General features: G+C 40.8%; 1 protein-coding gene across 1 annotated transcript in view; it reads left to right on the forward strand.

The window, feature by feature from the left end:
• Positions 1–24,047, forward strand: part of LOC115104025 (corticotropin-releasing factor receptor 1-like) — a 164,294-nt gene that overhangs the window by 38,725 nt on the left and 101,522 nt on the right. The window contains exon 2 of the mRNA XM_029625164.2: positions 22,200–22,287. Coding sequence (XP_029481024.1) covers positions 22,200–22,287 — 88 coding nt within the window. The remainder of the gene's footprint in view (positions 1–22,199; positions 22,288–24,047) is intronic.

Raw genomic sequence — 24,047 nt, forward strand, 5'->3', positions numbered from 1 at the left:
CGGGACAGGGCAGGGGCTGAGTGTCAGCTGATTTCTGTTCCTTAGTTCCTTCAACTCAATGACTGACCTTCGACAACCAGGTATGTAGGCTACACCTACTGAGCAATCATTGGCAGTAATGGATCACGATACCAACGAAAGAAGAGATAGCCAGCAGACACTGCAGTCCCTCTCAGTTGCCAATTGTGGTCCCAGTTGTTTGGAAGCATGAAGCGAGATACAAATCATGTAGGATGGTCCATTAATCACAACTCTCTGGCACCGCTTATAATTCAACATGATGTCACTTGGCCCTGATGCATTGATGTGTCTGTTTGTCAGGCTCATCTGCCATGCTAGCCTAATTGTAGCTAGCATGCATACTGGCGTGTGACAGAAAAATTTCATATTTAACTGATTTGTTGGAAATTAATAGTTAGCAAGTAATACTTAACAAATAGGAAGACATTGTCTGTCCTTTCTGCTAATGCTGTGTTTTTATGGTATCCACTCTAGTTCCCTGCAGCTAATCTGGGCAAATGGTCACTAGAGATGGCTTGAGATGACAAATGAGTTAAAGACTGCATTACATAGACAATAATGTGTTTTAGTAGAGATAGTTTAGGAGTAGAACAATCTCTCATCGTCTCAAAATCATCCTTGCATCTGAGAAACTAAGACAGGGTGGGGTTAAGACAACACCCCCCCATGCAGATAATGACACGATGAACCCAGAGTGACTTATGATGCCCCATGGGAGGGGTGGAACCACGCATGACGAAGCATTCTTAGTGTCAGCTATATAAAGAACTCTGCATTTGTGTGAAAGGTTAGGTTACTCAGTCCAACACTCAAGGGTGTGGTTTCGACCAGCCTCATTATCGCAATAATTAATCAATATTGAATTAAGATGATTGTTTGAAGAAATGACAAAGTCTCTCTCAGTATACATGAATTTCCACGACAGACGGCCGAAACTTAAATCTCAATATAATGGCATATGCCATTGGAGCTGCTATCGAGCTCTCCCTTAATAGCATACACATCATTAACAATTAAACTGTGACAGGGCAGTAGATTTTGTCACAGGGCAAATATGATCAGATATGATAAGGGTTTGTATGACGTCAGACTTTTTGCTGTCACATGCTCTCTGACAAACAGCAGTGAGTAAGCTGTTACTACAGGGTAGCTAAGTAAGCTAGCCATGGATGTCTGACCTGCAAGACTAGTAGCCTTTGCCATCACCAAGGACCTTTTAACAACTACTGTAGCACTTGGTCCTTCTATTTTCATGTCTTATTGAATTTTGAATTGTTTTGGCTAATGATGCAAATAAGGCAAACAGCTTTGATTTAGTCTGCTTCTGAGCAGTGAACCATTTGGTAGTATGGTTCAAACTGGGTCCGGAGGCTCAATTCTGTGTATTACAATTGCAAATAACTTCTAATAGGGAAGTAGTTCTGTTTGTATTTCAAATTTGCTTTCTTGTTAGCTATCAGATGGAGATGGAATACATTCTCAAAGCATGAGGCTTGTGTTGGTTATACACTTTAAATGCCTAAACAAAGGCAGCCTAATTATTCATAGGTTACATTTGTATTGGAAAGAGGCAAAAGCTCCATCTGTAATAGAACAACTGATTAACACATTTGCTTTGATGTCCCTGACCTCGAACCAGCGGTTTTATAATTACTGTTAGTCCACTGTAGATTTGGATGAGATCAAGGGCAAAGACCTACCAAACTACTACAATGGCAACGCCAATACTGCTTTTGACAGTTAAGTTTTGAGCAATGGACATGAGGGAGGAATATATATTATAATTATATATATATATAATAACATGGGGCATCAGATTTGGTTTTGACCTTGACTAAACGATGCAGTATTTGCTCATATAATTTTTGTTACCTTTAATCAGGCTTAAAGTGGTGGAAGCTATTTAAAGTATTCATAACTCTGGGTCATTTGGCACATTAATTAACATCAATATAATTCAATTGAGTCTCCGACAAATTAACTTATAGTGCCACACTAATAAGGTGTCTGTGATACCACTGAAGAAATCGTTGCTCGGGTGCTCCTTGAAGTGAAGGATCACACATGGGCATGTTACAAGTGAACACAACACACATACAACCACGAACACCAATGCAGTATACTGAGATACTAAAAAACATTACGAACACCTTCCTAATATTGAATTCTTAATTCTTCGGGCATGGACTCTACAAGGTGTCGAAAGCATTGAATAGGGATGCTGGCCAATGTTCTCCAATGCTTTCCACAGTTGTGTCAAGTTGGCTAGATGCCTTTTGGGTGGTGGGCTATTCTTTATACACACGGGAAACTGTTGACCGTAAAAAAACCAGCAGCATTGCAGTTCGTACCACAAACCGGTGCCCCTAGCACCTACTACCATACCCCGGTCAAAGGCACTTAAATATTTTGTCTTGCCCATTCACCCTCTAAATGGCACACACACACACACAATCCATGTCTCAATTGCCTCAAGGCTTAAAAATCATTCTTTAACCTGTCTCCTCCACTTCATCTACACTGATTGAAGTGGATTTAACAAGTGACATCAATAAAATCTTCTTGGTGACAGGGGGGCAGTATTGAGTAGCTTGGATGAATATGGTTCCCAGAGTAAACTGCCTGCTACTCTATCCCAGATGATAATATAAGCATATTATTAGTACTATTGGATAGAAAACACTCTGAAGTTTCTAAAACTGTTTGAATGATGTCTGTGAGTAAAACAGAACTCATATGGCAGGCGAAAACCTGAGAAAAATCAAACAAGGAAGTGTGAAATCTGAGGCTTGTAGTTTTTTAAAACTCAGCCCCTATTGTAGATACAGTGGGATTTTGGTTATGTTGCACTTAAGGCTTCCACTAGATGTCAACAGTCTTTAGAACTTGGTTTGAGGATTCTACTGTGAAGGGGGGCCGGATGAGAGAGAAATGAGTCAGGTGTCTGGCAGATTGCCACAGGCTCTGAGGCGCGGTCACGAGAGAGTTAGCTCTCGTTCCATTGCTTTTCTACGGACATAGGTATTCTCCGGTTGGAACATTATTGAAGATTGATGCTATACTTAGTTTGACAAGTTTCTATGGGCTGTAACGGAACTTTTTGAACTTTTGGTCCAACGTTCGGCGGGACCTGAACGCGCTTTTGGATTTGTTTACCAAACGCCCCAACAAAAGAAGCTATTTGGACATAAATGATGGACATTATTGAACAAAACAAATATTTATTGTGGAACTGCGATTCCTGGGAGTGCATTCTGATGAAGATCATCAAAGGTAAGTGAATATTTATAATGCTATTAATGACTAATGTTGTGACTACCCAATATGGCGGATAACTTTTTGGCTGCTTTGTTGTCTGAAAGCTGTACTCAGATTATTGCATGGTTTGCTTTTTCCGTAAAGGTTTTTTGAAATCTGACACAGCGGTTGCATTAAGGAGAAGTATATCTCTAATTCCATGTATAGCAGTTGTATTTTCATCAACATTTATAATGAGTATTTCTGTAAATAGATGTGGCTCTCTGCACAATCACTGCATGTTTTAGAACTGCTGAACAATGTAAAATGAGATTTGTTAATATAAATATGCACTTTATCGAACAAAACATACATGTATTGTGTAACATGAAGTCCTATGAGTGTCATCTGATGAAGATCATCAAAGGTTAGTGATTCATTTGACCTATATTTGTGCTTTTTCTGACTCCTCTCTTTGGCTGGAAAAATGGCTGGGTTTTTCTGTGAGTTGGTGGTGACCTAACATAATCGTTTTGAAATCAGACACTTGCTGGATTAACGAGGATTTTATCTTTAAAATGGTGTAAAATAATTGTATGCTTGAGGAATTTTAATTTAACGAATTTGGAGCCCTGCACTTTCACTGGCTGTTGGCGAGGTGGGAAGCTACCGTCCCATCCCAGAGAGGATAAGAGATCATAGATTTCACTCATTAAAGGGGGAGACACCCTAGACCCAAACTGTTACAGACCGAAATCTATCCTACCCTGCCTTCCGAAGGTCTTTGAAAGCCAAGTTAACCTCTGTCTCTGTGTGCCAGTCAAGCCTCTTGTTACGCAGCCTCTCCAAGATGGAGTTCGGCCAATGGTGGTGGATGGGGATGAGAATTGAGAGCGTGAGGACAGCATTGCCATTTGTAAGGGCCCAGGGTAAATATTGCATGTTGTTGGTGCCTGGTACCTAATTGTTAGACCTGGATCAATTGTACAGCTGGCTGCAGTTGCTTCTCCCGCTGGTGTACTCAGAGAACCCCCTGTGTGTGGCTCAGTCAGTGACCACAGACACACGACAAATAACAGACACACACATACGTAGGCACGCACGCACACAGACATGCACACACACAGTAACTCTCTCCAATAAACACACACACACACACACACACACACACACACACACACACACACACACATGCATGCTATATCTAATTGAAGAGGATTTTATGAGGTGCCATTCAATTTGCATGGAAATGCTCTTGGCAAGGCATGTAGAACCCTGTCTGAAACTTTGGATAGGATAATAATAGTCAGGGTTGTGCAATGTCAATGCCATTTTATGTAGGGCAATGTCAATACCATGTGCTAATGCCTTTCTGGTATATAAGGAGGACCAATGTGAATCGCACAACAAGGTAGTTGGGATAAACTCATTATTTGTCTCGAATTAAACCAAAAGTCCAAGAAAGTCTCCCCTGAAATCAGTGGTTTAATTCGAGACAAAATGCACTTGCCTGCCAGCTTTGTCCCATTGTTTTCCGGATTTACTATCAAAAGTTTCCGGGAAGTCAGAGAGCCGCGAATTATGCTGAGAAGCCTGGGAGAGAGTCATGGGATTCCATGGTGCAGCGGAGAAGGAGGGATTTCAGGCACTTGACTTCTCTACCCCAGCAGTTGTTCAGGCAGCTTAGAGCTGTGATACTCTGCCAAGACCGAATCACTTTCTTTTTTTCAAAACCTGTATCTGTATTCACTCACTAGAGTGTGTGGTCAGGTAATACATTTGTAGAATCCTGTTTTGAGACCTTTAATATTTTTGGGGGTTTTGATACAGCCACAGAGTGATATCATGTTTGCACAGACAGTCAGACACTGTAAGGTGATCAGTGGTGGATACAGGAGTGAAGATAGCCTATCAGGACATGAAAGAACACCCGGAGAGGCAGATTAAAAGGCTGTGACCTGGGCATGAACCTGGCTTCAGTCACCACACAGGTGCATTGCTGATTGGTTACGAGTGCCATGCCCTGAGCTGTAAAGGATGCCAGAGCTGAAATCCTACTTTATATTCAAATTAAGATACAATGCTGGTTTTGGTGTGATTCTAACCCTTTCTGTCCAAAGTGTACACTTGTACACTCATCCCACTCATGGAAAACAAGAATGGAAAGAATGGAAAACAACATTGTGTCAGTCACTCTGCCTTGATTGCAGGCCTGCTGCCAGCCAGTGTATCAGATGTAAAACCAGTTGGGCCAGTGTTATCTGGTGAACTCCATTAGACAGATAGTCAGGTAGCCATCCCCACACCAATACAATCCACTTTCATTCACAGTCAAAAGGAACTCGATAGAAGATCAAGAACCATTTCCCTGTTGACCCCTTTCATCTTAGCAATTGCATTTTGACATGTACACTACCGTTCAAAAGTTTGGGGTCACTTAGAAATGTCATTGTTTTTGAAAGAAAAGCACGTTTTTTGTTGATTAAAATAACATCAAATTGATCAGAAATACATTGTAGACATGGTTAATGTTGTAAATTACTTTTATAGCTGGAAACGGCTGATTGTGAATGGAATATCTACATAGGCGTACAGAGGCCCATTATCAGCAACCATCACTCCTGTGTTCCAATGGCACGTTGTGTTAGCTACTCCAAGTTTATCATTTTGAAAGGCTAATTGATCATTAGAAAACCCTTTTGCAATTATGTTTGCACAGCTGAAAACTGTTGTTCTGATTAAAGAAGCAATAAAACTGGCCTTCTTTAGACTAGTTGAGTATCTGGAGCATCAGCATTTGTAGGTTCAATTATAGGCTCAAAATGGCCAGAAACAAATGACTTTCTTCTGAAACTCGTCAGTCTATTCTTGTTCTGAGAAATGAAGGCTATTCCAAGCGAGAAATTGCCAAGAAACTGAAGATCTCATACAATGCTGTGTACTACTCCCTTCACAGAATGGCGCAAACTGGCTCTAACCAGAATAGAAAGAGAAGTGGGAGGCCCCAGTGCGCAACTGAGAGGATAAGTACATTAGAGTGTCTAGTTTGAGAAACAGATGCCTCACAAGTCCTCAACTGGCAGCTTCATTAAATAGTACCCGCAAAACACCAGGCTCAACGTCAACAGTGAAGAGGCAGAGTTGCAAAGACAAAGCCATATCTCAGACTGGCCAATAAAAATAAAAGATTAAGATGGGCAAAAGAACACAGACACTGGGCAGAGGAACTCTGCCTAGAAGGCCAGCAGATATTTCCCGCTGTCACGACTTCCGCCGAAGTCGGTTCCTCTCCTTGTTCGGGCGATGTTCGGCGGTTGACGTTACCGGTTTTCTAGCCATTGCCGATCCACCTTTCATTTTTCCATTTGTCTTGTTTTCCTACACACCTGGCTTCCATTCCCTCAGTATTAGACGTGTATATAACCCTCTGTTTATACCCTCTGTTATGTCTGTGTGTGGAATTGTTTGTTGTTTCGTGTATGTGGTTTGCGCTGGGTTATGTCAACCCATATTGTGTTTAGTGTTCTTAGTACCGTGTGTTTTGTTCGTCGAAATAAAAGGCTCCTTTGGCTACCCAATCTGACTCCCTTACTGCCAGTTAAGCATACCTAAACCTAAGTCATTTACAACATTAACAATGTCTACATTGTATTTCTGATCAATTTGATGTTATTTTAATGGACAAAAAAATAGATTTTCTTTCAAAAACAAGGACATTTCTAAGTGACCCCAAACTTTTGAATGGTAGTGTACAATTCCATTATTGAAGATTATTGTTAGTGGTTTCTGAAGCATCAATGCATGTTGTATACTGTACATGGTTTATAAAAGCTTCATTAATACCAAAGTTGTAGTTTGTTTAAAGGGAAACCAATAGGAATAGATTAATATAATAATCACACGTACTAACTATGGACAGTCTGTCATGGTTGTCGTAAGAGCGGGACCAAGGTGCAGCGGATATTGAGTTCCACATATTTATTCCAAAGTGAAACTTAAGCCAAAACAACAAATCAAATAAATGAACAAGGGAACATGACTATGTGGTGCACATGCACAAATACAAAATAATATCCCAACAAACACAGGCGGGAAAAATAGCTACTTAAATATGATCCCCAATTAGAGACAACGATTACCAGCTGCCTCTAATTGGGAATCATACAAAACACCAACATAGGAAATATAAACTAGAACACAACAGAAATTATAAACTAGAATTCCCCCTAGTCACGCCCTGACCTACTACACCATAGAGAAACAAGGGCTCTCTATGGTCAGGGCGTGACACAGTCAGAATTAGATTATGTTTCAACCCTTCTGGCAACTGCAGAATAGGAGCAGGGCTATGGTGGCATGTTGTAATACCATGTATTGTTCATTGTTTACAATTTTAGGCTAAGCTGTCAGGGGCTTTGCTCATAAAATGAACACTGCTCTGCTGCCAACATAATCGTGCCTACAAAATGTGTTCTATTGTTCTAGTTCTATTTCCATTGCTTTGTGTAAGTTGATTTTACCCTTCTCTGTTCGATATTCTGTCGACTTAACCATTTTCACACTTAAAACAGACCCTCACTCGTTTCACCCCCTGTCTGCAATAAGAAAACTGCAGAAAAGTCAAAGTGATCAGGACAGGGCACACCCTGTGATTGTGGATAATAGAACGGCCAAATAAAACTCCCCTAAATGAGGATGTGCAACAGGACCGTAACTTAGTCAGGGTCAGTTGAAACCCAAGTTTGCCTGATGATGAATCAAGGAGCAGAATTTTTTATTATTTTTATTGAATATCCAAAACAGACAATATACTTGCAGTGAAGCCGCAAGTCATCCAACAGACTCCTGTTCTGAGCGACACACAGAATCATCCAGGGTCAACGCCCTGCTCAAGGGCACGTCGACACCAGGCCAAAAATGCAGGGACCCGAACCCTCCAAAACAACCCCCCCCCCCCCACACACACAGTTCCCCAATATCTGTCCCTCAAACATCCGATACCCCTGCCACAGTCCCCCCCAAGAAAAAAGAAAAAATACAATGAATTCCATTCCCCACCCCAAAGAACCCCCCCCAATACACCAACAACCAAGAAAATGAACTAATGAGAAAAAAGAAAAAGACAAAAGAAAACAGCAAACAACAATGCAAGAAAAAACAAAACTAAGGACAACTAACAGCAATGCCAAATGTATATGTTTGTGTGCATGTCTGGCACTATTACATGTGCGTGTGTCCGTGTATGTGTATATTTGAATGAGAGTGTGTGTATATGCATGTGCACGGAATCAGCCTCAGGCAAACTGGCATTAGCTGTAAAAACACTGCCCCTCGGTGTCATTCAAACTTACTTTTTGTTTTATTTTGACTTTATTTTGGACTTTTATCTTTGCCCATCATTCTATCTCCTGCACAGCAACTCCACTCCCATTTGTCTCTGATTCCACATCCCAACCCTCAGCTTCCCTCAGCCCATCCCACCTATCTCTTCTGGCCACCCTCTTCGGAATTCTATGCAATATATATCATTCAACTATGCTGTGATGTTCAACGTACAATTTCAATCTACTATCTTATCGAATAGAATCCACAGATTGCAAGTGGAAGATAAATACTTTTACTAAAAATATTAGTATATTAGTAAATGACTGACCTGGTCTCTCCAGATCTCCTAACAGTACTATTTCTAGGATCAATTTTAGATCAATGCTATGCATTTTCAACCATTCCTGAACCTGAGACCAGAAACAGGCTACCTGAGGGCAATACCAAAATAAATGGTCTATTGATTCGGTATCCTCACAACAAAATCTGCAGAGATTCGATGAGTTTATGCCCCAAGTATTAAACACTTTTTTGGTGGCAAGAATTCTACATAATAATTTTAGCTGAAAAGCACAAAGTCTTGAATCTTGCGTCATTTTATATATCAACTCATACACCCTGTACCATGGAATCGGTACATCGAAAATTGTAGCCAGCTCTGCAATGATTGTTTGAAAAAGAGAGATACTTTGAAAAAAGTATTATTTTCAATTAAACGTCAAAAAAAGGCAAAAAGTCTATTTTTAAACAATGGATGAGCTTTTCTTAGTAATCTACTTGAGAACCATTTAGAGTTCAAATAAAACTTTTGAGAAAGTGAAGCTTTTAGAGAGAGGTTTAGTGCTTTTATATTTAATCATCTCAACCTACCAATTCATATTCATTGTATAGATAGGCACGCTTTATTTTGTCTGGTTTAGTGTCCCAGATAAAGCAAAATATTTTTTGCTTAAATGATTTGAAAAACGAATCATCAGGAGTAGGCAGCTCCATAAGTAAGTGAGTAAACTGAGATATGACCAAGGAGTTAATCAGGGCAATTTTTTCCATAAATAGACAGGTATTTACCTCTCTATGGTTGCAGGATCTTGTCTATTATTACAAGTTTTCAAGGAGCAGAATTGGTACACTCAGTCCATCACGAGGGAGACAAATATTAGCAATGGTATTTCACACAGTCTTTCCAAAGCCTGCGAGAAAGCTCTACCTGCTACCACATTTGGTTCGTTGGAAGTTGTGGGAACGAAGCCATACAGTAGGTTTCCTGACGGGTAAAACATTTTTTAAATGTTCTGAGAACAGAAGTGAACATTTAGCCTGTTCTGGTTTTTTAGGTTGAAGGCAGGTTCGAAGAACATTTTACTTTGGTTCCTTGAAAGTTTTTATGGGATGTTTTATTAAAAAACACTCTTAGAATGGAAATGATAGGTTATTAATTTTTTTTTTTATTGTGACTCGGCATCAGTGAGATTCAAACCTATAATCTTCTGTTCTCTATACATGGAATTAGTCCACTGCGCCACCAGGATGGAGCTTGCACGCCATGTTTTTTACGTATTCAAAACTTTTCAGTTTAGTCTATTCAAACAGACCCCATTTCATAGGATGCAACCTGAACAGGATAGAGAGAGTTTTGTTGATGCTGAAAACGCAATGCATATTTTTTTAAGTAACATTCTTCGAATGTTCTCTTGTGGTTTTTATGGAAGGTGTTCTTAACGTTCTCGGAAACAATTTGAAAACATTACTTTAAATAGAACCTTGAGGAAACCTGAAGGAACATGATTTCCTAAGTACTGAAATTCCTACAGTAGGACATTGGTTCTTAACATTCTCTGAACTATTTGAGTACATTCACGATTTTACATTCCTTAAACGTTACCAAATTGAAATACAACGTAACCATGTCTGAACTTTTAGGAAAAGTTCTGTTAAAGTAATGAAATACCAAGAAAAAATATATTTTTTGTCAAGTTACTTAAATGTGCAGAGAATGTTCCAAAGTCAAGCAACTATCCTGCACCATTCCCAGAAAGTTGTGGAAAGGTTGTAGCAAAATAACCATAACCACAACCACACTCTCACCATACGTTATGAAACATATGGTTCTCAGAACGTTATGTGCTAACTCAGTAGCTACCTTTAAAAAAAACTTCTCAGCCCGTAGAGTGTGACAGTTATTTTGGTGATAGCTTTACTCATGGTTGGCATATAGGTTCCATTTTCCCATAGAAAACTGCAGTCAGTTTCACTGAAGTGAACCAGAGCGAATCATATGAAGTCAGAGGTGACAACAGCCTCTGCTGGACACAGCACTTTTAGGTCATGAGTTGGACTCCCCCATGCCTACTCCACTGTTCTGCTCTGTTGAATAACTGACTGAGGGCAGAAGGCTGGCTTCCTGTGTTTTCCTTCCTCTCCTCTCCTCTCCACTCTGCACTGTAGTACTCACTCTGGGCTATGTGTAACTCAGATGTTTGTTGGGGGAGTGTGTGTGTGTGAGTGCGTTCGTTCGTTCGTTCGTGCCAGGGTGGATCCCAAAATTATTTTTGTTCCACTGTTCTGACTAGCAAAATAAAGTTCTGAATCGGTTCTAATCAAAAAAAAGTACAGGTTTATATTGATCCTTTCTGTTTCTTTTTTAACCTATGAAATCGACAGTTTGTTACATTTAGCTCATTAAATTACTTCACCAATCAGTACGGATAGAGCAGGCAAGCTAGTTGTTTACATGCGTGATGGACAGATAAGTGTAGCCTATGGCGCAAGATGTGACTGAAATGTAGTGGATGAGAAGAGAGAGAGAGAGAGAGAGAGGGTTGGGGAGGAGGCTTGATGCGCTGTGCATCTTGTTATGACATGCATTCTCTGAATTAGAACCACAGAATTGTACCTAGGAGGAGTGGCTTCTATTGAGGAATTTTAAATCCTTTGAGCTAGTTAGCTAACAAGCTTGAGCTAGCTAGCTAACACGCTTGTGTGTGTAGACTGACACCAGAATGAAAAGTCTTACCTATTTGTAGTTAATAAATCCAACGTGAAACGTTATAACTTGACCTATAGTAGTATAGTATCCTTAACTAAGTTTGAAAAAGGTAATCCATTCTTCTCTAGCTAATTTAAAATCTCTTTCTCTATTTTCTGAATAAAGCTTGTAATGTTAGTACAGTAGCCTGTGCATTGGAGGGGGAGGGGCAAGTAGCCTAAACATGCACAAACACTGGCAAAGATTTTCAGCTTGCAGGCAGACACCGGAATATGTTTCTGAGTGACAGAGTGAAGGCTTTGCAAAGGCGCTTTGTTGTGTTTTTTTTGTATGGATCACTTTCGTTCCCGGTTCCATTTCTGTTCTTTGGATCACTTTCTGTTCCAGTTCTTGGTTCTGTTCCCTGAACCGATTCTAACCCCTGGTTTGTACTCAAATTCATGAGTGGTATGTGCCTTGAGATCTATTTGCTAGAGGTGCAGCTTGTGAGTGACAGAAGATTCTTTACCCTTTACTTGCTGCAGCTCAGACATTCTTTCTAATTATGGTTTGAGCGTGATTGACAGATCATCATTTTCTGATTCAGCAAAAATCCCCTCTGGGATGGGTTCTTCTCAGGCTTTTGACATCACGAGTGGAGATTTCCATTCTACTCCACCCAAATTGAGATGAGCAGAAGTTATTTTTTTCAAAGCCAGCAGATAAGTGTCTCATTCAGAGTTTTCAGGAGACACTGTTGAAATATGAGGGAAAATTGAAAAATCGCAGTATTGAACCTTTAAACTGCCAATTGCACTTTTAAAAGTATACATTTTTAAACACATGCACACTCACTCCTGCCCACTTTGCTTTGGAGAGGAAGAGAGTGATATATGGGAATAATGAGTCAATGACCCCTGGATATATCTGCATGCCAACCTGCCCATGACCCCTGGATACATCTCCATGCCAACCTGCCCATGACCTCTGGATACATCTCCTTGCCAACCTGCCCATGACCCCTATGTATACAGTATATCCGTGCCAACCCAAGGCTTTGGGGAGATTTACTTCACACTGTGCCACAGTGAGGCCTGTTGTAAAAATAGAAAAAATACCAAATATCTCTCTCTCTCTTACCACCCCAAACTGCAATGTGTTGGGGCTTTGGGCAGAGACTTAATCATGCTTCTGGATCTTTTTCCAATCAGGGGATAAGGAAGGACAATGAATATATAGGTACTACAACAACTTGGGATATAGGGATAACAAAGACCACAAAGTCTCCATCATTTTGTCACCCTTACTTTTCTTTTTTCTTTTTACCAACCATGCACTTATTCAAATGGTTTATGAAGTGGGCATTGCTTAACACAGAAGTGTTATGCTTGGGAAAATATTCCTCATTTGTGAAAGATACCTGCTGTGCGTCATCTTCACACCCCACGGCTGTGTCTGAATTGGTTGAGTGAATTAAATTAATTGATGTTGTACTGTATTGGGCAGCTGCAGTGATGATGTGTGGTGATTATACGGCATTAGAGTGCATTACTATACAACCACGACTAAGATGTTGCCAAACATGCCAATTATGTGAATGGCAGTCATAAGAAGAACTTTTCATGAATGTACGCTTGTGTTGCACTATCAAGGCTGACACAATTTTAGTGAAGATAGATTGGTCAAATATTCTGCCAGCTTATTACTATGGAAGACTGCATGCATTCTTAGAAAATTACCATGAAAAAGCAACCGGTTTTGTCAGAGAGTTCCATTACTATCTACCGCAGAATAGTAATTTAACACTTGAGAAAGATTCCACATTTTGCTCATCCTGTGTTTAAGCTGAAGGTTATGCCAGAACATGCTTCTGACACAGAGTATCATTTTGTTGTGATAATGAATAACAGTTAAGAGACAGAGAGGATAAAGAATGTTTCAAGTGCAGCTCCTTGTGACACACTCTGAATTCTCCTTCCATCAACAAGGACACCAGCAAAGCAAACAAGCAAGCAGATGAGGTTACATAAAACCCCATTAATGTTCTTAAGCAGATGAGGCTATTTTGAGTGTACTGGCTCTACGCAAGATCAGGCTCCCGTGTGTGGTTTTTCTTTTAAATTCTTGCTTCTTCCTCTCTTCACGGATTGCTTTCCAATTTCAACACATTACGAAATGCAGGTCACAAATTTAGAGTGTCTCGTGTCGGAAACCTCAGAGGAGGGATGGGGGGAGCGGGGTCTTAGATTAGTCTCCCCCTCTTCTCCTCTTCTCTGTGTGGGTGTGTGGACCCTGAAATACCTTTTTTCCTGTGTGTAAGGCCTCAGGCAGGACCTGCTGTGCTTTTCTAGTAGCCTGCAGGCTCTTCACACACAACCGACCACAGAAAGAATGGGCGGTTTGGGTTTTTGAAATACGGCCTGCATGAGTTTCATTTAGCCATACTTGCAACATTTTTTCCCGCCAACAATTTGGCTCGCGGGTGATTTTATGTGCCCCCCCCCCCCCCCCCCCCACTAGAGGTCGACCGATTATGATTTTTCAACGCCGATAACCGATTATTGGAGGACCAAAAAAGCCGATGCGGATTAATCGACCGATGTTTTATTTTATTTGTAATAATGACAATTACAACAATACTGAATGAAACACCTATTTTAACTTAATATAATACATCAATAAAATCTATTTAGCCTTAAGTAAATAATGAAACATGTTCAATTTGGTTTAAATAATGCAAAAACAAAGTGTTGGAGTTGAATGTAAAAGTGCAATATGTGCTATGAAAGAAAGCTAACGTTTCAGTTCCTTGCTCAGAACATGAGAACATATGAAAGCTGGTGGTTCCTTTTAACATGAGTCTTCAATATTCCCAGGTAAGAAGTTTTAGGTTGTAGTTATTATAGGAATTATAGGACTATTTCCCTCTATACCATTTTACTATTGGATGTTCTTAAAGGCACTTTAGTATTGCCAGTGTAACAGTATAGCTTCCGTTCCTCTAGTTAGCGCGCGCTAACTAGCCAGCCATTTCACTTGGGTTACACCAGCATCTCCGGAGTTGATAGGCTTGAAGTCATAAACAGCGCAATGCTTGACGCACTACGAAGAGCTGCTGGCAAAACGCACAAAAGTGCTGTTTGAATGAGTGTTTACGCGCCTGCTTCTGCCTACCTCCGCTCAGTCAGATACTTAGATACTTGTATGCTCAGTCAGATTATATGCAACGCAGGACACGCTAGATAATATCTAGTAATGTCATCAACCATGTGTAGTTAACTAGTGATTATGATTGATTGTTTTTTATAAGATAAGTTTAATGCTAGCTAGCAACTTACCTTGGCTTACTGCATTCGCGTAACATGCAGTCTCCTTGTGGAGTGCAACGAGAGAGAGGCAGGTTGTTATTGCGTTGGACTAGTTAACTGCAAGATTGGATCCCCCAAGCTGACAAGGTGAACAAGGCAGTTAACCCACCATTCCTAGGCCGTCATTGAAAATAAGAATGTGTTCTTAACTGACTTGCCTAGTTAAATAAAGGTATTACATTTTTTTCTTTTATCGGCAAATCGGCACCCAAAAATACCGATTTCCGATTGTTATGAAAACTTGAAATCGGCCCTAATTAATCAGCCATTTCGATAAATCGGTCGACCTCTACCCCAAAGTTAAAAATAAATAAATACAATTGGATTTTTGGACAGCAAATCAGCTCCAAGGGATTTTAATTTTGGAAATCTGTTCCAAAGTATTCCTACTCATAACAGAGATACAGGTAACGTTTTTTAAATTTAATTGTTAGTCTATGTACAGTGTGTGCAAATGTAGTAAGATTAGGGAGGTAGGTAAAGGCAATAAATAGGCCATAGTGGTGAAATAATTACAATTTAGGATTAACACTGGAGTGATAGATGTGCAGATGATGATGGGCAAGTAGAGATACTGGGGTGCAAAATAGCCAAAAATAAATAACAATATGGGGATGAGGTAGTTGGGTATGCTATTTACAGATGGGCTGTGTACAGTCGTGGCCAAAAGTTTTGAGAATGACACAAATATGAATTTTCACAAAGTATGCTGCCTCAGTTTGTATGATGGTAATTTGCATATACTCCAGAATGTTATGAAGAGTGATCAGATGAATTGTAATTAATTGCAAAGTCCCTCTTTGCCATGCAAATGAACTGAATCCCCCAAAAACATTTACACTGCATTTCAGCCCTGCTAGAAAAGGACCAGCTGACATCATGTCAGTGATTCTCACGTTAACACATATGTGAGTGTTGACGAGGACAATGCTGGAGATCACTCTGTCATGCTGATTGAGTTCGAATAACAGACTTGAAGCTTCAAAAGGAGGGTGGTGCTTGGAATCATTGTTCTTCCTCTGTCAATCATGGTTACCTGCAATGAAACATGTGCCGTCCTCATTGCTTTGCACAAAAAGGGCTTCACAGGCAAGGATATTGCTGCCAGTAAGACTGCACCTAAATCAACCATTTATCGGATCATCAAGAACTTCAAGAAGAGCGGTTCAATTTTTGTGAAGAAGGCTTCAGGGTGCCCAAGAAAGTCCAGCAAGTGCCAGGACCGTCTCCTAAAGTTGATTCAGCTGGGGCACCACCAGTACAGAGCTTGCTCAGGAATGACAGCAGGCAGCTGTGAGTGCATCTGCACGCAGAGTGAGGCAAAGACTTTTGGAGGATGGCCTGGTGTCAAGAAGGGCAGCAAAGAAGCCATTTCTCTCCAGGAAAAACATCAGGGACAGACTGATATTCTGCAAAAGGTACAGGGATTGGACTGCTGAGGACTGGGGAAAAGTTATTTTCTCTGATGAATCCCCTTTCCGATTTTTTGGAGTATCCGGAAAAAGCTTGTCTGGAGAAGACCAGACGAGCTCTACAATCAGTCCTGTGTCATGCCAACAGTAAAGCATCCTGAGACCATTCATCGTAGGGTTGCTTCTCAGCCAAGGGAAGGGGCTCACTCACAATTTTGCCTAACAACACAGCCATGAATAAAGAATGGTACCAAAACATCCTCTGAGAGCAACTTCTTCCAACCATCCAGGAATAGTTTGGTGACAAACAATGCCTTTTCCAGCATGATGGAGCACCTTGCCATAAGGCAAAAGTGATAACTAGTTGGCTCGGGAAACAAAACATCGATATTTTGGGTCCATGGCCAGGAAACTCCCCAGACCTTAATCACATGGAGAACTTGTGGTCAATCCTCAAGAGGCGGGTGGACAAACAAAAATCCACAAATTCTGACATACTCCAAGTATTAATTATGCAAGAATGGGCTGCCATCAGTGGCCCAGAAGTTAATTGACAGCATGCCAGGGCGGATTGCAGAGGTCTTGAAAAAGAAGGGTCAACACTGCAAATATTGACTCGTTGCATCAACTTCATGTAATTGTCAATAAAAGCTTTTGACACTTGTGAAATGCTTCAGTATTACATAGTAACATCTGACAAAAATATCTAAAGACACTGAAGCAGCAAACTTTGTGAAAATTAATATTTGTGTCATTCTCAAACTTTTGTCCACGACTGTACAGGTACAGTGATCGGTAAGCTGCTCTGACAGCTGATGCTTAAAGTTAGAGAGGGAGATACAAGACTCCAGCTTCAGTGATTGTTCCAGTCATTGGCAGCAGAGAACTAGAAGGACAGTTGGCCAAAGGTGGTATTGGCTTTGGGGATGACCAGTGAAATATACCTGCTGGAGCGCGTCCTACGGGTGGGTGTTGCTATGGTGACCAGTGAGATGTGATAAGACGGGGCTTTACCTAGCCAAGACTTATAGATGACCTGGAGCCAGTGGGTTTGGCAACAAATATGTAGCGAGGGCCAGCCAACGAGAGCATACAAGTCGCAGTGGTGGGTAGTATATGGGGCTTTGGTGACAAAACGGATGGCACTGTGATAGACTACATCTAATTTGCTGAGTAGACTGTTGGAGGCTAGGATCGGTAGGATAGTCAGTTTTATGAGGGTATGTTTGGCAACATGAGTGAAGGAGGCTTTGTTGCAAAATAGGAAGCCGATTCTAGATTTAATTTTGGATTGGAGATGCTTAATGTGAGTCTGCAAGGAGAGTTCACAGTCTAACTAGACACCTAGGTATTTGTAGTTGTCCACATATTCTAATTCAGAACGTCCAGAGTACTGATGCTAGTCTGGCGGGTGGGTGCGGGCAGCAATTGGTTGAAGAGCATGCATTTAGTTTTACTGGTATTTAAAAGCAGTTGTAGGCCAGGAAGGAGTGTTGTATGGCATTGCAGCTCGTTTGGAGGTTTGCTAACGCTGTGTCCAAAGAAGGGTCAGATGTATATACAGAACTGTGTCGTCTGCTTCCAAAACTTCCAAAATAAAGGAATCATAAAGTGTCTTAATGGAATGGTGGGCCACCACAAGCCATAACAGCTTCACTGCACCTTGACAAGTGTCTGGAACTCTACTGAAGGGATGCGTCACCATTCTTCCATGGGAAATTCCCATAATTTGGTGTTTTGTTGACGGTGGTGTAAAATGCTGTCTCAGGCGCTGCTCCAGAAACTCAAGTGTTCAATTGGGTTGAGATCTGGTGACAGAGAAGACCATGGCATATGGTTTACATCATTTTCATTTTCATGCTCATCAAGACCATTCATTCAAACCATTGACTTCCTATTGTGTTCCCATAGCCATGGTAGCCAAAATAATGTTCTACCCAGCATGTTAATACATAATGGCATGTTAATTGCTTAGTTAACTCAGGAACCACACCTGTGTGGAAGAACCTACTTTCAATCAAATCAAATAAATGTTATTTGTCACGTGCCGAATACAACAGGTGTCGATCTTACAGTGAAGTGCTTACAAGCCCTTAACCAACAATGCAGAGTTAGAGCTACTAGTTCCCCTTTGGGAACTCCCCCCCCCCCTGAGCTGTAATGTGGCGCAGGGAACGCAAGAAATAATCCTAAAAATATTTAACCTCCACAGAATCGCTTGAAAAATGGCTCAAATGAAAGATAAAGAAGTTATTTATCTACCCAGCAAGTCAGATTTCTAAAATGTTTTACGGCGAAAACATAGCACATATTTATGTCCAACCACCACTGCATACATACCTCATTAGCTTAGCCAAGTAGGAAAAAATATGCAATCAACAAACGCAGGATTAAAAGAAAAATCATTTCACTAACCTTTTGAAATCTTCATCAGATGACAGTAATATAACATGTTACACAGTTCATTCATTTTTTTTTCAATAATATGCAATATATATCCATAAATCTCTGTTTACAATTATGCATCGTTCAAAAATGCTACTGCAATGTCAGGAGAAATAAAATAGCTCCGGCAGATAACGTCAGCTAACAAGGAATACACATCATAAACTTTGACTAAATATGCATGTTTTAAATATGTATGGCAAGATAAACTTCTTCTAAATGCAATCGCTATGTTACAATTATTTTTAACGTTACATTTGGCGTTCACTAGGCTATAATAGAGAGTCGGCGCTCTCATTTAGCATACTGACTCCTCTATCTTGGAGTCGACAGAAACCCAAAATGAAGACATAAATATTCCCTTACCATGGCTGTTCTTCCTTCAGAAGACCTGGAAGGGTTAATACTCACCAAGTTAGCGTTCAGTTTTCAAGTCTGTGTCTTTCCGTTCTCAAACTAGACACTTTTCGGTCGAAATGTATGCAAATTTCAAGTGGATGCGCACCAAAACGTCGAAAGTATACATTATATTTCGAGTAAACTTGTCAAACTATGTTTATAATTAAGCCTTAACATGTTATAAAGGTCTACAGCAATCGTGAGGGCGAACAGAGAAGCACACGTTGTTCAGTCCATCCTGAGGGAAAGAGAGAGAAATTTCCCAGCTCCCATTGGTGAAACTTTTTTTTTGCGTCACCGGGACGTTTGGGCACGCTGAACGTCTCGTGAGCGCGCGATTCTCACAGTTACACGCCTCATCGAAAGCAGGCTTCACGCTGAAGACGTAGAAACTGTTTCCATGGTTATAACGGCTTGGGAAGTGTGTATACGATGACGTCAAAGTGGTGGCAACTTTTCCCATTACAAGAGAGACTTTGGGAGAATGCATGCCCTGAGACTTCTGCTTTACATAGAGACAAAATTTAAACGGTTTTATAAGCTTTAGAGTGTTTCCTATTCGATAATAATTTTTATATGCATATATTAGCAACTTTTGACAAAAATTTATCATGGTTTATATGGGTGCCGAATTCCTCCAGAAGGGGCAGTATTCTGGGGTAGCCTTAACAGGTAAACAGGAAAAATATGTTTTAAGAAAGTATTTACTAAAATAAACACAAGACAAAGAAAATGTGCAAATAGTCCGGGTAGCCATTTGATTACCTGTTCAGGAGTCATATGGCTTGGGGGTAGAAGCTGAAGCCTTTTGGACCTAGACTTGGCACTCTGGTACCGCTTGCCGTGCGGCAGCAGAGAGAACAGTCTATGACTAGGGTGGCTGGAGACTTTGGCCATTTTTAGGGCCTTCTCTGACACCGCCTGTTATAGAGGTCCTGGATGGCAGGAAGCTTGGCCCCAGTGATGTACTGAGCTGTACCCACAACCCTCTGTAGTGCCTTGTGGTCAGAGGCCGAGCAGTTGCCATACCAGGGGGTGATGCAACCAGTCAGGTTGCTCTTGATGGTGCAGTTGTAGAACTTTTTGAGGATCTGAGAACCCATACCAAATATTTTCAGTCTCCCGAGGGGGAATAGGTTTTGTCATGCCCTCTTCACGACTCTCTTGGTGTGTTTGGACAATGATAGTTCGTTGGAGATGTGGACACCAAGGAACATGAAGCTTTCAACCTGCTCCACTACAGCCCCATTGCTGAGAATGGGGGCGTGCTCAGTCCTCCTTTTCCTGTAGTCCACAATCACCTCCTTTGTCTTGATCACGTTGAGGCAAATGTTGTCATCTTTGCAACACACTGCCAGTTCTCTAACCTCCTCCCTATAGGCTGTCTCATCATTGTTGGTGATCAGGCCCACCACTGTTGTACCGTCGGCAAACTTAATGATGACGTTGGAGTCGTGCTTGGCCATGCAATCATTGATGAAGAGGAAGTACAGGAGGTGAAGAGGGAGTACAGGATGGGATTAAACACGCACCACTGAGGGGCCCCTGTGTTGAGGATGGAGGACTCTGGTGGTCTGCTTGAAACATGTTGGTATATCAGACTCGATCAGGGACAGGTTGAAAATGTCAGTGAAGTGACTTGCCAGTTGGTCAGCACATGCTCAATGTAAATGTCCTGGTAATCCGTCACTGGTATAACCTGCTTTAGTTTTTGCTTGTAAGCAGGAATCAGGAGGATAGAGTTATGGTCAGATTTGCCAAATGGAGGGCGAGGGAGAACTTTCTTCTGTCCCTGTGTCTCTTGGTAAATAGTTTGGTCTACACCTTATCATGAGATACTCTATCTCAGGCGATCAAAACCTCGAGACTTCCTTAATATTCGATTTTGTGCGGCAGCTTTTATTTACAAATAGACACAGACCCCCACCCCTTGTCTCACCGAAGCAGGTGTTCTATTTTGCCGATGCACCGAAAACCCAGCCAACTGTATGTTATCCATGTAGTCGTAAATCATTCGCGTCCATCTCGTTAAGAAATAATCTTTGTCCAGTACGAGTTGAGTAATTGCTGTCCTGATATCCAGAAGCTCTTTTCAGTCACAAATAACGTGAAAAAACACACACAATAGCACAATTGGTAAGGAGCCCTTTAAACAGCAGCCATGTCCTGCGGTACCATCTCAGATATACAATATACTTTGTATCCCTCGTTTTCGCGTGTTTCCATTATTTTGGCCGCTACCTGTATATGTGATTGTATTCAAATAAGCAAGGTTTAAAATTGTGTATTAGTCAAATATTATATATGTTTGGGCTTCTTACGGACAATTTGCAGTCTACAAATTATTTGTAATTATCTTCCGGCCCCCTGACCATTCGCTCAAGAACAAATTGGCCTGCAGCTGAATCTAGTTGATGACTCCTGGCCTATAGGGATATTTATGTATCTACTGCATATGTTTCCCTAGGTATGTAAATAGCCAGGGTATTCATAAGGGAAAGGGTGCAATACATGGGAATATATTCTTTATAGCCTACATGACATAATGTACATTAACGTTTGTACTTCAGGTTCAATGGAACCAGTCCTGAAAGTTATAACTACGTTGGTTGTTCATTATACTGTACATCAGGGAATAGTGTATATAAATAACATGTAAATTATGTGCATAAAACCAACATATAAAATGAATGCAGTATTTTATGATGCTGAGACTGGGAGTATGTCTGATTAGTCAATTAATTTGATAAATTAACATAATTTTTTAATTCAGTGAACAGCATAGAAGGGCACTATTGGGAACTTGGGGATATTGTCAGCCTTTTTGTGTTGGAGGTAGGCTGACTGATGCTAGGCACTAGATACAGTGTCTGCCTATGTTTCCCTCGTCTCAAGTCGACAGTGAAATTCACATCAGTATTATACTTATGTCATCTGTCTTTCACATAACAATTGGTTTTACCCCAGTTCCAGAAATAGACTGACTAGACTTGTTTTCTCTTTATTTATTTCTCTTTTCCTGTTCAGGTGTTGACCATCTGGGCTGTGGTGATTTCCGGGACAACGGCTGACCTGACCTGCGATACACTGCTACTGCTGTCCACCAATCTCACTGGTGAGGCCCTCCTCCAATCGTATAAGGACAGTTTTCTATGTGGGCAGGAAATATGGTGGAGGAACATTTTTGATGGTCTATCATGTTAAATAGGGAGTTTAATCATTCTGAGTTCCTCCCATCACGGAATAGGCACTGGTGGAATACTGTACATAGGCAACAACAGTCATTATTTGTCAGTCCACAGCATCAGTGGGAAACAAGAATGCAATTGGGCAAGAATGTGTTCCCAATCGAAGTCCATGTGCACTCTATAGTCCCAATCACCTAGGATGACTTTTTGGAATGGGGGGGCTGAACACACTGATTCTGCATGTGTTTTTCTGCTTCTCGTAGGTATGGTTTGAGGTGGATGTGTTATGTTCACTATATTGTACCTTGGTAGTTATTGTTGTTTGTCCTTATTGAGTCACGGTAGCAAAACAATTCCCTCAGTGTAGTCTGAATTAATTAAGATAAATCAAGAAATATATAAGTAACTTAAAAGTTTTGCAGAAGAGGTCTTAGTCGCACAATTTGACATCTAGCTAAGGTGTCTGGTGCAGTATTTCTCAAGTATTGTTTTTTGCATGGAAACTAGAAGTGCACTGCAGTATCGAGTCAGCTGCTACTACGCTCGAGAGAACATGTCTACAACTTCAGGAAGCTGTCGAACTATCGTGAAATAAAGCACAAGCTACAGTACACACTGTTAACCAGTGCATAAAATTACTAGTTAATTCCGTCTCTGTGGTTGTCAATAAAGCTAGCTAGTAGCTAGAAGGCACTTTGAGCAGGCAGGCAAGTTAGCAAAATCAGCTTATCAAGCAAAAGCTTATCAAGTCACTGGTGAGTGGCAAAGTGTTTTGGTGTCTTTTAGTTTTTACAACTTTCTCACTATCTATTACCAGAGTGTGTGTCTCTCTGGCAGTGTTTCATAGGGAATCATGTTACTAAACATGTTGCGGTGGGACACAAGGTGCTGGCTAATGGGTTCTGAATTTTTGAATATTGAATCATGGCAGTTGAGATGCATGTGCGCATTGTCTCCATTTGTAATTTTGCCCAAAACAGTGGCAGACTCGAGTGATTACTATCAAACACATCAGCAAGTTTCCACACAATAAGTTTAGGGGCCAAGTGGTCTTTCAACATAACATTGGTGACGTGTTGTCTTATGTAAACAAGTCCCAGGCACTCTGTAATGTGGGCAGGTCTGTCACTGTCTGTGGGTTCTATCAAATGATTAGATTGAGCGCAATCAGCATAGCTGTTTCTCCGTGCATGACAATTCTCCGTAGGCGTTACCATCCGTGTGAATGGGCAAGTAGGCATGATCGAAATCAAAACCCAACCCTCAAATATCTAATAGATCTAGGAACATAACAGCTTCCATAAATCTCGCAAATCTTAGTTTTGGAAGATACTGACTTTATGACCATAATTATGCTATTTACACTTTGTAGTACATGTTTTTAACAATAATCAATGTTTCTGACTATTATCGATGCAACATAGGCCATTGTCAACCAGAGAAATAAAATAAAAATGTATTTCATTTTTTTATGTCTAGTTGCTCTTTAAGACTTTCCTAGAGTGAGCTATACGGTATACAGTACAGTAGCTTTGTTCAGAGAGCACTTGAGATATTTCAGATGAAATTGTGTTGAGGTGAAAGGAAGACACTCCGAGATGAAATTGTGATGAGACGAAAGTACCGACATGCACTCAGATATAAGGGCTTGTTGTGAGATGTGCTATTACCTCTGTCAGTAGTGCCA

The sequence above is a fragment of the Oncorhynchus nerka genome, linkage group LG21, assembly GCF_034236695.1.
Source record: "Oncorhynchus nerka isolate Pitt River linkage group LG21, Oner_Uvic_2.0, whole genome shotgun sequence".
Lineage (NCBI taxonomy): Eukaryota > Metazoa > Chordata > Actinopteri > Salmoniformes > Salmonidae > Oncorhynchus > Oncorhynchus nerka.